Raw genomic sequence first — 14,279 nt, 5'->3', positions numbered from 1 at the left:
TGCTGTTGTTGGCTGTTTTTGTTTATGTTTACTGTCCCTCAGCTCGTTGTCCTCTAGGGCTGCGTTATTATAGCTCTCGGCTAATTGTTTTCAATCAGTTTTGCATCAGAAGGGATGTAGAATGGGGCAACCATTATTCAGGAGACCTGAGCTTTTTGATGTTCATAGCGTAGTTCATTATCCGAATAAGATGAAGGTTCTGTGATAACTAATGCATCAGCTCAAATACAGACTTAGAACAACGTTTGAAGTACGGTAATGACGGCATCCAGAAAAGTCCTTCTGTCATCCTGATGTCAAAGGGAAATGTCAGAATACAACGCGTAGTTTGAGTCTGACTCTTCTTTCACCGGATAACATTAGCTATAGCATGGGAGTGAAATGAACAGGGTAGAAATGAGATTAAAAAGAGAGAAAATGAGGGTAGCATATAACACGGTGCAACTGAATCCTTCTCACTCTGTCCTCTGCTGTGTGTCTGTAGGGAGACCCCGGTCCCCAAGGAGCCTCAGGTAAAGACGGTCCCGCTGGTCTACGAGGATTCCCAGGAGAGAGTGGTCTTCCCGGCACGTCGGTAAGAAACACATCAGCTGCAACACGGCTCCGTCCGTTACAGGTTCCCTCTATATTCACTGACAGAGAATGACGGACCATCCCGTCTCCACCCACCACCCCTGACAAATGAACCAGCGCCTATACACTAGAGGGGGATGTCACCAAGCCACCACGGCAGGGAAACTCAAAGAGACGTGTTACAAGTGAACACATCTACATCCCCCTGAATATGCCTCACACCAACCGAGCACTCAGTTTTAACCTCTGCTAAAGTAGCAGAGGAGAGATGTAGTTTACTTGAGCTCTGGGTTACTTTACAAAACCCCTGATTCAACCCAAAGACGCCGGTTACATCCCAAATGGCACCCTTTTCCCTATAGGCCCTAGTTAAAAGTAGTGCACTAAATGTGGAATAAGGTATCATTTAGGATGTACCCAGCTACTGGGAGCGTTTTCTTCCGCAACCACATTTGGGGGGAAAGTTATTTGTTTTGTTGTATGCATTATTTACTAAATGAATTATTAAAGGAGGAGCGTTAGCGATTAGGCTGGGGGAATGAAAGGCGGTATAGGGCCATTGTTCCAGACTAAGTCAAGGTCAGTCTCAGCAGGCAAGCAGCTACTCCTGATTGTTTTCTAGTGGTGTAATTTACTCTCTCACTGCAACACCCCAAGACTCATTACTAATACCACCATGTGTGCTGCAGGGCTGTTAGGGAGCCAGTCACACATACACACACACACACACTGGAGTGTACACACACATACACGCACACACACATACACACACACACACAGATGTTTATTTCAGCAGTTGTGTTTTACTGCGCTTTTGATGGGAAAGTGCCTGAGGGGGAAATATGGCTTAATAAATACCCACCTTTTCTCCCATTCAGATCAATGGTGACTGACTCAATGGTGACTGACTCCCCAAGGTGTCACTTCACAGTATCCCTCCAATCTCTGTCTGGGACAGGAGCAATACCATTCAATAATGACAGACTGACAGACTGACTGGCAGACTGACAGACTGACTGACTTATGAGGACCTCAAACCCTGTCTTTCAGGCTGTGTGCTTCTTTTGACACATCTCTCTAACCATCCATCTCTCTTCTTCACCTTCCTTCCAGGGTCCAGCTGGTTTGAAGGGAGGAGAAGGACCTCAGGGACCCTCTGGCCCCGTGGTAAGTATCTCCCTGTCACCTACCATCACCTACCTGCCTGTCTGTTGTTAATGTGAAGGGGATGTTGTTCAAATTTCAGGGGGTCTTCAGATAACAGGGTTATTGGGGGGATATTCCCCCTACCACTGTCAATGATACAACTGCAACACAGTGCGTTAGCTTAGCTGTTCTTATCATATTGTTTTGGTTATATCGGAGGCAGATATTAGTCTAGGATCAATATTCAGCTTGTCACACAACAGGATGCATTGCAGATCCTTGATCCTATCTAGGCTTTTATTTAATGCAGCGTTCTATATGATCCTGCAATAATGACTCCCAACAGTAGATGGCAGTTTGATTCCTTTGAAGAACAGACGACAGGATCCCACACATTTCCAAGGATAACTTTTAGATTCCGGTTTTGTAATTGCTTTCTCTTGACATCTTGACATAGGTGCTTTGTTGGTTTAAGGTGACAGACTCAAAGTTGGAGTGTCTTCAAAACTTTTTAGGACTAAAATGTCAATATTCCGATTTCTCTCTCTAGAGCACTAGATGAGTATTGTCCAAGTGTAATTGCTATTTAAATGGCTTGACAGCGGGCTGAAAGTTTAGACAGGACATGTGAGGTGTCTGAATTTGGCATTGTGAGAAAAATATGATTTGCATACTAATATGAACTTAATTCAAAATAACATATTGCTATATTGCAATGATTCCAATGCATAGCCTTCTTCTGGAAGCAAGTGTTTGTGTGACTTTGCAATCTCTTAGCTCCACACACCACACACCAGCTAGAAATTCATCATGTGAGTGGTCATGCGGGAAGTAGAATTGAGATTGTGGTTGTTTGCTGCCAGCCCGTCTGCAATCCAATCCGCTCTACTCTGCTCCCGGCCTGTGAGGTGAATGGGAGCGTGTTGCGGGTAGCCTACCGTGTCCATTCTATACTGACTCATCACGTTGTCTGACCGCACAGACATTCCCACCACATGCCATGTGTCACGATTCAGAGGAGACCTCACAACCTGCCACTGCCAGACACACACGGGGTGTGTCCTAACCCTCTACATCTCCCGGCCTGCCATGGACTGCCACTGCTGAGCTAGACAGCCAGTCAGATAGGATGTGTCCCAATTATCTGAAATACCTCCATCTCCGTGCCAACCTGCCACTGCCGCCACTGAGCTACACACAGCCAGTCAGACAGGATGTGTCCCAACACTCTACAACACATCCCTCACCTTCCCAACCTGCCACCGTAGTGCCACCGCTGAGCTACACAGGATGTGTCCCAACTCTCTACTGCAGTCTACAACTCTCTCCTTGTTTCCTTCCCTTCATAACCTGATTTGAGAGGACATTGAAGGTATCAACAATCTAATAGATGCGCAGGCTATCCATACTTCTCCCCTTTTACTAATAAACGAAGGAATGGAGACAAGAAATAGAAGGTATTTAAGGGTATAGGGACACACCCCAAGTCATTAGTGTTGTTGGGACACAACCCTATCCATTAACACTAGCTGAGCTCCAGACGACACCAACAGCCTACCTCCCTGTAGAAACATTAGGTTTCTATGTGCCAGGCAGAGGCAGCATGTGAAGAGAAGAGCCCTGAAGACCTCTGGAGTCAGTCCCGCACTCAGTAGTCAGATCACTCCTCTGGGCTAGATTAAGACTGCCTGCAAGCCTGCTCCCTTCCTCCCTCCCTCCCTTCCTTTCTCATCTCTGATAATGTCTCCTGTCTGAGCCCTGCTGCTCTGTTCTGCTCCGAGAGGAGAGGCTAGCTAATGGTAATGGTTCCAAAACAAGAAGAGCAATGGCTGTAAGTGGCTAATAGCGAACACCCCTCCTGAAATAACCTGGGTTATGTTGTTGTTTTTGCTTTCGAGGAGTATCTCTTGTATTTTATACTAAATGGATAATAGAGTACTTGTGAGAAAAAAACATTCTATTTTCCAAGTAGAACCCATTAACGTTGGACCAGTGTAGTTCTTAGACACATATTCCTAATGGAGAATCCTGTGATTCATTATTGCTTTGTAATGTAGATGGAATGATTTAATGAATCATATTATGTATGATTTCACCCCCACATGAACTCTGAATGAGCATCTTCCCTCGATCTCTCTCTTTAAAGTGTGTTCAACCCCATTCTCTCGCAGGGCTCCCCTGGTGAGAGAGGTGCTGCTGGACCTGCCGGCCCTATCGGTTTATCTGGTAGAACTGGTCCTCAGGGGCCCCCAGGACCTGCTGGAGAGAAGGGAGGGCCTGGTGAGAAAGGTCCCCAAGGACCAGCTGGTCGGGACGGAGTCCAAGGTCCAGTGGGTCTGCCTGGCCCCGCCGGACCTCAGGGTCCACCCGGAGAGGACGGTGACAAGGTTAGTACCCTACCCTCCTCATCTGGTTTGGCCCAGTCCAGACCAGTCCAGACCAGACCCAGGACCGCTCTCTCTCGCTCTCTATCTACTTTTTCTATCGACTCTCTCTCTCTTTCTTTCTCTCTACTTTTTCTATCGACTCTCTCTCTCTCTGTCTCGCCCTCACTATTTACCCTAAATCTGGGCCAAATGTTTTGAGTAAAACAGATCGCTTATCAATCTTCATCAGCGGTTTCACATGAATCATACACGGACCATCTGCACTGTAAATACATCTCTACTCTCTCTCTTTTTCTCTCTTTTTCTCTCTTTTTCTCTCTCGCTCTGTACTCTTTTTCTCTCTCTCTACTTTCGCTCTCTTTATCTGTTTCTCTACTCTCTCTTTCTCTCCTTCTCTCTCTCTCTCTCCTTCTTTCTTTCTCTCCTTCTCTCTCTCTCTCTTCTTTCTTTCTTTCTCTCTCTCTCTCTCTCTCTCTTCTTTCTTTCTCTCCTCTCTCTCTCTCTTCTTTCTTTCTCTCTCTCTCTCTCTCTCTCTGGCTGCGTATCCATCATCATAACCAATCATCAAACTAAATGTAATTAGAAGAGATATAAAAGGGAAGAACAGTCTCTGTTTTATCTGCAGCTATAATTTCTTCCCAGAAGGTTACGATCCAGCCCATCTATTGAGCTGCCAAACATATGTCACAGTAGAGCTTTAAATGGACTTGTCCACTAATCTCCAACACCATCTATCACTTGTATTTAAAATCGCATGTATCCTTCCCACACACAAATGGAATCCAAATTTCGACTGATTTCTGCATCTTTGCTCTAGTGATTTTGACTGTAGGTAATTAACTCATTTGCTCTGACAGTTTGTTTTGTAAGTGTTTAGATTATCTGTACACGGTTGGCATTTCAAAGTAGATGTTATTGTAGAAATGTCAGATACAAGGGACGTGTGTCCTCCTGTGTGATGCGTGTGTCCTATGTGTGTGTATCCTGTGTGTGATGTGTGTCCTGTGTGTCCCAGGGAGAGGTTGGAGAGCCAGGTCAGAAGGGAAGCAAAGCAGACAAGGGTGAACAGGGTCCTCCTGGGCCAGCTGGTCTCCAGGGTCCCATCGGTAACCCAGGACCTGCAGTGAGTATCTCTGTCTCTGTCCAGCCTTGGACCCAGCTTGGGGAGACACTCAGCTACAGTATACATGCTATCTTCATTAAAATTCCTTTGCAGTCGGTTTAGCTGTGCTGTTAGCTACATATATCCAGTGTATGGCTGTACTGTGCTGTTAGCTACATGCTGTACATCCAGTGTATTGCTTTGCTCCGTCGGTGTGGTAACATGGTTACTGTGTCCTCAGGGAGGTGATGGAGAGCCCGGTCCCAGGGGTCAGCAGGGGATGTTCGGACAGAAGGGAGACGAAGGATCCAGAGGTTTCCCCGGGCCCCCTGGTCCCATTGGTCTGCAGGTGGGTGGGGAACCCCAAACACACCCTGAAACACTAGCATCACCTGTACTCCAGGGACAAACGTTCACGCACAAACACATATTGTATAGGCTTTGCACAAAGTAACCCCCCTGAAACACACACACCCTCAATCACACACACACACACACACACACACACACACACACACACACACACACACACACACACACACACACACACACACACACACACACACACACACACACACACACATACTCAACCATGGATCCCACTGGTATTGATGCAAACAATTTGATGCATCCATTCTCTCTGTGAGTCTTAGGGTGCATTCATAAATTCAGTCTGGAGTGTCAGAGTGCACTCTGGGTTGTTCGTAAATTCAGAGCATTGTCAGATTGTCCGTTCGTAAATTCAGAGCGTTTTGCCCTCAGAGCATTCAGAGAGCACAATGGACACTCTGGCTAATGAGTAGGGTTGATCCGAGTGCTCTGACCTCACAAAGCATTTCAATACAAAAGGATTTCTATTTGGTCTTGAATGGTGGTATTTTAATGTAGGTGGATTAAAGGGCCAGTTGCCAACAAATGGGACTCTGGGTCAGCACAGATGTCGGAAGACAATGCACTGTCTTCTGACCGACAGTCTGTTTGTAATGAAATGCCAGAGGTAAATGATCAGTTTTGTATAGTTTGGTTTAGTTTCCCCACACTAGATGTTTCAGTAACTAAAGAGCATAGAGATGATTCCTATTGTTTTACATTATGTAAAATGTGAAAAAATATATACTAAGTTGGTTTGTGTTAAATATAAAGGTAATGTGGTTGATGTGTATAGTAAAGCAGTGATATGGTCAGGTGTTCTCCTGAGTTTCTATCTACCTCATCAAAGTAAGGGAATCATCAACGTAAGGGAATCACCAACGTAAGCGAATCATCAACGTAAGGGAATCATCAACGTAAGGGAATCATCAACGTAAGGGAATCATCAACGTGAGGGAATCATCAACGTAAGGGAATCATCAACGTAAGGGAATCATCAACATAAGGGAATCATCAACGTAAGGGAATCATCAACGTAAGGGAATCATCAACGTCAGGGAATCATCATCGTAAGGGAATCATCAACGTAAGGGAATCATCAACGTAAGGGAGTCCGTGGTACAGTACAGTGACTGTCTTTATGAGCAAAATGAATTAGCTGTTCATTAAACCCAGGTCATTGTCTTGATGGAATTATACAGACTATACCCGCTAGTCTCAAGTTTCAATCTTCCTGGCTATTCAATTCAATTAACTTTTAATTGAGCGTAATTCACTTCCATGGCTATTTCATTAATTGCGTGGACTGACCTCTTCCAATAGGCAGTAGGCCATTGAACACACTCTCCTCTTTCCACTCTGTGGTGCATAATCAGTGTTCCTGTTAACGATCTCTGACTCAGGAGACCACCGTTCTGATGAGATTTCCACTCCAGGGGGACAAATCAGCATGCAGAGACACACACACTCACAGACGTGCACACGGACACACACACACGGACACGCGCATGGACACATTTACACACACAGACACACAGACACACACAGTCTGTCTCAGCCTCGGCTTCCTCCCTAGGGCGTAGGTATTTGAGGAAGATAGGTTGTTGTAACGGAGAGTAAATAGCAGATAAAATGAGATCTTTGTCTTCGCTCCTCATGGTGACGACAGAGACACACTGCCTTTGAATAGTGGAGGAGACTGAATCGGGAATGACCAAAGCAATTAAAGTTGAAATGTCAGGGATCAAACGTACATATGACGCTTCAACCACATAGTCCACTTAACATGCAAGGAAATGAACGATGGGGTCCATGTCTGGGTTTTTGGTTAGGAACAATTACCTCCATTTTTCCATAGAGAAATACTTGACATTCAGTGTTGTTTAATCTTGTCGCCTTATTTTGTTTCCCATAAACTCACTATTGGTCACATAGGCACACAGTGTGAAAAGAGTCATTTCTCCTTGATGGCAGTTTGTGTCTGTCACCATGGACAAATGTCTCCCTGGTGTCTCTTTGTGACAGAGACAGGGGCACAACTTTATCTGTAGAATTAGAGAACTGAGAGATTGGACATAATGTTTAATTTGTGATTAATTAATTAAGACACTGAATGGAGTCTGGTTTCTATCACTCCCTTGCTGTCGAAACTGACAGAGCGATGGGCTCTGCTAACTCTTTGTTCACAGTATACCATTTACCTCAGTGGACAACTAAACGCTACAATACAGCCATCACCAATTCATTTCTGTCCAAGTAATCATCATAAACCAAATGAAAGACATCTGGTACAATTTATAAAGTGCATCAATTGATTAAACTATTCTTGAAGGTTTTGCTTAGTTTATCGATTACACCTGCATGTTTCCTCAAGCTAAACCAGAATAATGAAAAGTTTGCTTGTTTATTTCTGTCTGCCCTCAGGGTCTTCCTGGACCTCCAGGAGAGAAGGGTGAGAACGGAGATGTCGGTCCGATGGTGAGCAGATAATCATAATTAAAACAATTTGTATCACTTTCCAAATAAATCGTTTTCTATGTATTTGAATCTTTTATCGAAATGAGAAATACGTTTCACCCTTGAATTCACTTCCTGTTTTGACCCTATCACTTTCTGTTGTCTCTTTACAGGGTCCCCCCGGTCCACCTGGTCCCAGAGGTCCTCAGGGTCCTAGTGGAGCTGATGTACGTACCACACATCGATCTTTTATCTCCAATAACTCATCGTCACATTACCAAATGTCATCCAAACAGATATGATAACAGAGAAAATCTGTCTCTCCTGAGGTAATGAATGCTGACTCTTCTCTCCTCTTTTCTGTTTCCTGTCAGGGTGCACAAGGTCCTCCCGGTGGTGTGGGTGCCATGGGAGGCGTGGGTGAGAAGGTGAGGGCGTGTGCCTGTTACAAGACGGTCCGGAGTGTGTGTCTGGGGTGGAAATCCTGTCAATGTCCCTCCACCTACCCCTTCCCTCCCCTCTCCCCAGTCCACTAATGTTATCTCCAGGACTCCATTAATTGCCTATGGCAGCCTGTGTCTGAGTTAGTGCTCTGACACTATTAATGCCTATTTTACAACAGTTCCAACACCACTCCTCCATTTTAGTGCCATCTGGCAGCCGGCCCCCACCATCAATACTTAATGCAACGGAATGACGACTCCAGAATATGAAACATATCCATGGAAGGTTACCATCACTTTGAGAGAGCACTCTGACTAGCCTTAATGCTATCACACCTATGTTAATGGAGCTCAGAAGTTCAACAGGAGGACACTCAGCATCAACCACTACAAATGATATTGTTATGCGCCGTGTTTGAGAGCCCTGTGTTTTGACATCCACTGTATTTTGAGAACATGATAATGTAATCATTAATGTCTATTAATGTATATCACGGGAGAGATTCTAAAACCTAATGACACTCAGCACCCACTATGACATGTATTGGTAGCCTACTCATAGGGTTTTAGAGCCTATGAGTCTATTTTGACAACAGTATAATGTCATCTAGATACAAGTGGATAATGTCATCTAGTAGATAATGTATTCATAAGGGTGTCTATCTTGGCAGAGATTCTAACATGGTGTTTTCATTTGCAGGGTGAAAACGGTGAAGCTGGCAACCCAGGAACCCCTGGAGAGCCCGGAACTGGAGTAAGTCTCTATCTCAGTGTGTCTGTGTGTCTGCGTCTACATTCACATAATTATCTATCATCCAAGGCATCATGTGTTTGTGTATTTCCCTATTACCAGGACAATGATTATGATTATGAATTAGTTCATAACACCCCACGTAAACACACGGCGTACTATCCAACAACACGTAGACATGCAAAGTCCTTTTAGTGATGTGAGTGGTAGTAATTGCTGGTCCTGTGTTGCTGCTGATGGGCCAGCGTCACAGCGTCGTTCTCAGTGTGTTTCTGGCCAACGCTCTATGGTAACACAACCCTGCCAAGCTGAATCACTTCCCAGACTCTTAACAGATGATTACTGCAGCCATATGAACACATCAGTCTCAGCTCTGGAACAATGGCTACTAGAAGTTAACACCAGGACTCCGCCGAGCTACTAAACATTTAAATATCGCAAACATAGAGTACACAACGCCTACCTTTCAAGATGGCTGTTTCCCTGAGGTAGTTTAGTTCCAATGGAATCCTCTGTACATTCCAGAACCATGACCAAAATCATTACGGAATGTTATCATAAAGGTGTTTTGGTTGACACCTACCTAACCCTGTGAGGTAGTTCTAAAGATTTGATTGGTAATTGCTACGGAGTTAGTCCATCATAGTGTATTGATGGGTTGTCACCTCCATTCATCATTAGCATGATGTGAGCACAACAACAGATCGAAAAGATGACTAGTCTGAAATAGCAGGGGAGTGGTGAACTCTGAGTAGCATGGATAATAACCTTGCTTATTAATCCAACTCAATATATCTCAAGAGTTCCCAGAACTAATGCAGAAAATGTCCCTCGATATAGGTTTTGCTGTAGAGCTTTTGAAATGTTCTCATGAAAAGAACATGTCATGCCGACCAGTCATGGATGGAAACAAGATATGAATCACTATTTTCCTTATTATAATTGTTATTGTAGTCTCTGAATTCTGTGAAATATGCTGGTACTCTGTAGTAACACATGTTTAAATAGCTCAGATGTCAGGAAGCATCACCGTGAGCATTTTACGTTTTTTTTTACATTTTATTTAACTAGGCAAGTCAGTTAAGAACAAATTCTTATTTAAAATGATGGCCTACCGGGGAACAGTGGGTTAGCTGCCTTGTTCAGGGGCAGAACAACAGATTTCTACCTTGTCAGTTCGGGGATTCAAACCAGCAACCTTTTGGTTACTGGCCCAACGCTCTAACCACTAGCCTACCTGCCGCATCAAGAGATACCTTACACAGTACATATAAACAACATTACCTGTACAACTACCACCTCTGCTCCACAAAGTGACCGCAATATGTGAAATATAAGTGAAATATAATGCCTCACTGTAGAGTAACCACTTACCTAGCTCAATTTCTAACCATACACACTACTGCTGCTCAGTATCCATGCTTCAGCAGGGAACCTTCCTGCTCCAGCTCGGTCCTCCTGAGTGTTGATGGTATCTGTTGTTCTCTACAGGGGCCTAAAGGCGAGAGAGGAGACAAGGGAGAGGCAGGACCACCCGGAGCTGCTGGACCCGCTGGCGCCAAAGGACCACCTGGAGATGATGGACCCAAAGGCAACCCTGTAAGCTTCAGTCTCTACCCCAAAAAGAGACCTGCGCAGGGATAGAACCACAGATGTTTATATGAGATACTTTGGAGTTGTGAATGAAAATAAAGGGCCTTGATTGCTTCTGGGCGGTTCATTTAATTTTAGGCCAAGTTTTAAGAGCTAAAAAGCCTTTTATTAGGACAGATTGTCTTTTTTTTTCTTTTTAAATGTGGTAATGAACTGTGGTGAGTGCTTTGCTGACATTACCGTCTGCAGCATCAGGGAGCCAAGGTTTACACAAAGTGCCTTTGACAGTTGATATGGTCTATTCATAAAGCTCCACCTCTCATCATCAGATTAATGACAACCATTAGAAATAAACCAGATGGTGTTGGCCTTGGTCACGTACGTTGAAGATTCTAGTATTTTGTATATTATTGATAATATTATACTGGTGTTTTATTTGTTCTCCTGCCTTTCCTTCACCTTCCAGGGGCCGGTTGGTTTCCCTGGAGACCCTGGTCCACCCGGTGAGGCCGGTGTTGCTGTACGTATTACATCATTATACAACTAATTAAACTGTAAAGATCCCACTATTACCATTACCTAGATCATGGTGATCCATCTCACATGCTCATATCTCTTCTCCCTAGGGAACTGATGGCTCTGCGGGAGAGAAAGGAGAGGATGGTGAATCTGGTCAGCCTGTAAGTTCATATGTCATAAATATCATTAACACAACAATAAGGGGACTGAAAAATCTGCTTGATTATATAACTCTGGTTTACAGTTGGCAGCACGATAGCGGGCGACTGTACGAGCGCATTACCATCACCATTAACTATTAGTCTGTCATAATGGTCTATACAAATAGCCTATCCCATTTAGCATAACCGCTAAAGCCCCTTGTGTGCTTGGCCTGTAGTAAATTCCCATAAGCTTTTATTTATGAATAAGTACCTGCAATAGAGAACATTGAATCATATAATTTACTTCTTAAGGTCTAGTACAGTATATGAGTCTGTTTATTCATTTTATAGATTTTAATTAGAAATATGAACAACAAATCAGATGATTTAAGCCTTTGTGAGGGTGTGAATTACGATACTTATTAACATTGATGGATGTAAATGGGATTTGCAAGTGCTGGGAAAATAAAAGGAAACTTTAAATGCATTAGGAATGAGATCACGATTGTGTGTGTGTGTGTGTGTGTGTGTGTGTGTGTGTGTGTGTGTGTGTGTGTGTGTGTGTGTGTGTGTGTGCGTGTGCGTGTGCGTGTGCGTGTTGGCTTATAGTAAGGTGTTATGTAAAGTGAAGTTAAAGTGTCATAAAGTTTTGTCATGGCTCAGTGATGTTTAACTTTGAAAGGGAGAACATGTTTTCCCCATTCTCTGATTAACAGTGTTTCAATATAAACCATATCACACAGTTGAATAATTCTGTAAATTCCTATCCACTCTGAGTTGTATTCTCCACTTTTTAATTTTGTGTACGTCAAATATTTGTTTATGCAAACCTAAATGTGCTATGATTGCTTCCAATTAAATGAGATAATTGGGTGAAGCAGGTTCTGAGAACAGACGTGATATTTAAGACTACAGTGTGTGACTCCAAAAATAGATATCAGTTTGTCTAATGTGCTATATGCAGTCACACATTTCCCTATTTGTAAGGATAATGGTGGTTTTGTACTCTCTATTTCAAAGAATATGACTATGTACTGTATCATGTTAATATACCTTTATACACAGCACACTGTTAATGTGCATGAATACCCCTAACTCTCTTCTATTCTTCTTATTCGTCTACTTCTTCTTCTGTCCATCCCAGGGTCCTCCTGGTCCATCTGGTGAATCTGGTCCACCTGGTCCTCCCGGCAAGAGAGTAAGTCTAAACATCTTCATCATCATAGTCATCATCACCACCAACACACCACAGACGTCAGCATCACTGTTTGTTATATGAAATGTTATATCATATTGCAGCTTTGACTCCTATCAGATAAAAGATTGAACAATGTTGTGCGCTTATATTGTGCGTTTAATCGTAACTCACTGATCAAGCCCCGTTTGGCCTAGATTTGATTGTGTGACTGAACCCAACTGTCCCATATCCAACACCTATTGAGATAGCTCTATGAAATATATTCATCTGATTATAAAACCAGACAATGGAATGCACTCAGTCATAGTTGATTAAACCTATAGTCCTTCTTTACTCTGAACAATAACTCCAAACTCTACAACTCAATTTCCCCCCAGAGAACCTGCATGATTCATTCTCATCAAAAAGTGGGAGAGAAAAACAATGTGTGATATTTGCAGGGTCAGGGCCACTGAGCCGTCTATACATGGAAATGAACGATATCTCAAAGCCCACTGAGCCGTCTGTACATGGAAATGAAAGATATCTCAAAGCCCATAGAGAAATGAAGGGCTTGATGTCTGAAATAGTATTTTTTTTCTCGGTGAGAAATTGAAAATAGGCTTTAGGGGAAAAAAAAGCAAAAAAAAGCGTCAAGGCCCAAAACTAATTTACCTGTGTCTAGCTGAGGGAAGAGAGATATCTCCCCTGACACACTATTGATCTAGGTTAGTTTGACTGACAGCCACAGCCAAACAAAGGCATGACACTAGTAACATTAGATTGAATGGCTGTAGTGTAGTGAGATGCCATTACACAGACAGGTCAGCCGCCGCTGACTCAGTTCACCCAGTAAAAATTGACGTTTTGGACATTTTGGTGGTCTCCAAGGCAAAGATAACGTTTTAGATTGAATTTGAAATGCTTTTTATGATCATGATGACCGAGGGCAATCATATCTGATTGTATAAAGCTATTGCCATATAAATTCCCTCCGACGTTCCCTGGGAAGTAATCAAGTGAAACATCATTTGTGGCTAATGTTAGTTGAAGGGAGCCGACATTAGTGAATCCCAAATAACGCATTAAGTTCTTTTTGTCGGGTGTTAAATTATTTCTTTCAATGAAAATTCGCAATTCTTGTCCCACATTTCTCAAATATCTTTCTCAAGCTATCTTCTGCAACAACGGTATGGCACAGGCCAATAGCATAAAATATGTGCATTTTACAAAAAAACGGAAATTGCTTTTGCAATGTGCTTGATGGAATTTACATTCAGAGTATTTAACATCATATCAGCATATGCAGCTCCTAATGGCCAAGGGATTATGTTAGGAAAACGGCTATTTCATCATCATAGGTATTTAATCGCCTTCCCCCGAAAAGTGTAACCTAGAACGACTTCTGCAACTCCCAGGCATTCTGCTCCTCTGAATCAGTCATTTGGGGCTAGAGTTGTTTTGCATTTAACTTTGCAGGGTGTTTTTGCTTCCTCTGCAGTTTGTCCATAGCAATTTAAAATGTAGCTGAAATCTCTCTCCAGCTCCTACAGGCCCTGTCCGAAGCCATTTAGCAGCAGAGCAGTTCTTTATTTATTTGTATCTTATTTTTTTTTATC

At 43.2% G+C, this 14,279-nt stretch overlaps 1 protein-coding gene across 5 annotated transcripts in view; it reads left to right on the top strand.

Moving 5' to 3' along the window:
- col11a1a (collagen, type XI, alpha 1a) overlaps window positions 1-14,279 on the top strand; it is a 91,065-nt gene that overhangs the window by 66,359 nt on the left and 10,427 nt on the right. For all 5 annotated transcript variants that reach the window (XM_055881445.1, XM_055881444.1, XM_055881448.1 and 2 more), the window contains 13 exons: window positions 485-574; window positions 1,687-1,740; window positions 3,891-4,106; window positions 5,122-5,229; window positions 5,450-5,557; window positions 8,002-8,055; window positions 8,208-8,261; window positions 8,409-8,462; window positions 9,178-9,231; window positions 10,720-10,827; window positions 11,288-11,341; window positions 11,448-11,501; window positions 12,628-12,681. In XM_055881445.1, the coding sequence (XP_055737420.1) occupies window positions 485-574; window positions 1,687-1,740; window positions 3,891-4,106; window positions 5,122-5,229; window positions 5,450-5,557; window positions 8,002-8,055; window positions 8,208-8,261; window positions 8,409-8,462; window positions 9,178-9,231; window positions 10,720-10,827; window positions 11,288-11,341; window positions 11,448-11,501; window positions 12,628-12,681 (1,062 nt within the window). The remainder of the gene's footprint in view (window positions 1-484; window positions 575-1,686; window positions 1,741-3,890; window positions 4,107-5,121; window positions 5,230-5,449; window positions 5,558-8,001; window positions 8,056-8,207; window positions 8,262-8,408; window positions 8,463-9,177; window positions 9,232-10,719; window positions 10,828-11,287; window positions 11,342-11,447; window positions 11,502-12,627; window positions 12,682-14,279) is intronic.

Source organism: Salvelinus fontinalis, chromosome 25 (assembly GCF_029448725.1).
Source record: "Salvelinus fontinalis isolate EN_2023a chromosome 25, ASM2944872v1, whole genome shotgun sequence".
Taxonomy (NCBI): domain Eukaryota; kingdom Metazoa; phylum Chordata; class Actinopteri; order Salmoniformes; family Salmonidae; genus Salvelinus; species Salvelinus fontinalis.
The sequence above is the reverse complement of the archived record's forward strand: the minus strand, read 5'-3'. Positions and strand labels throughout refer to the sequence as shown.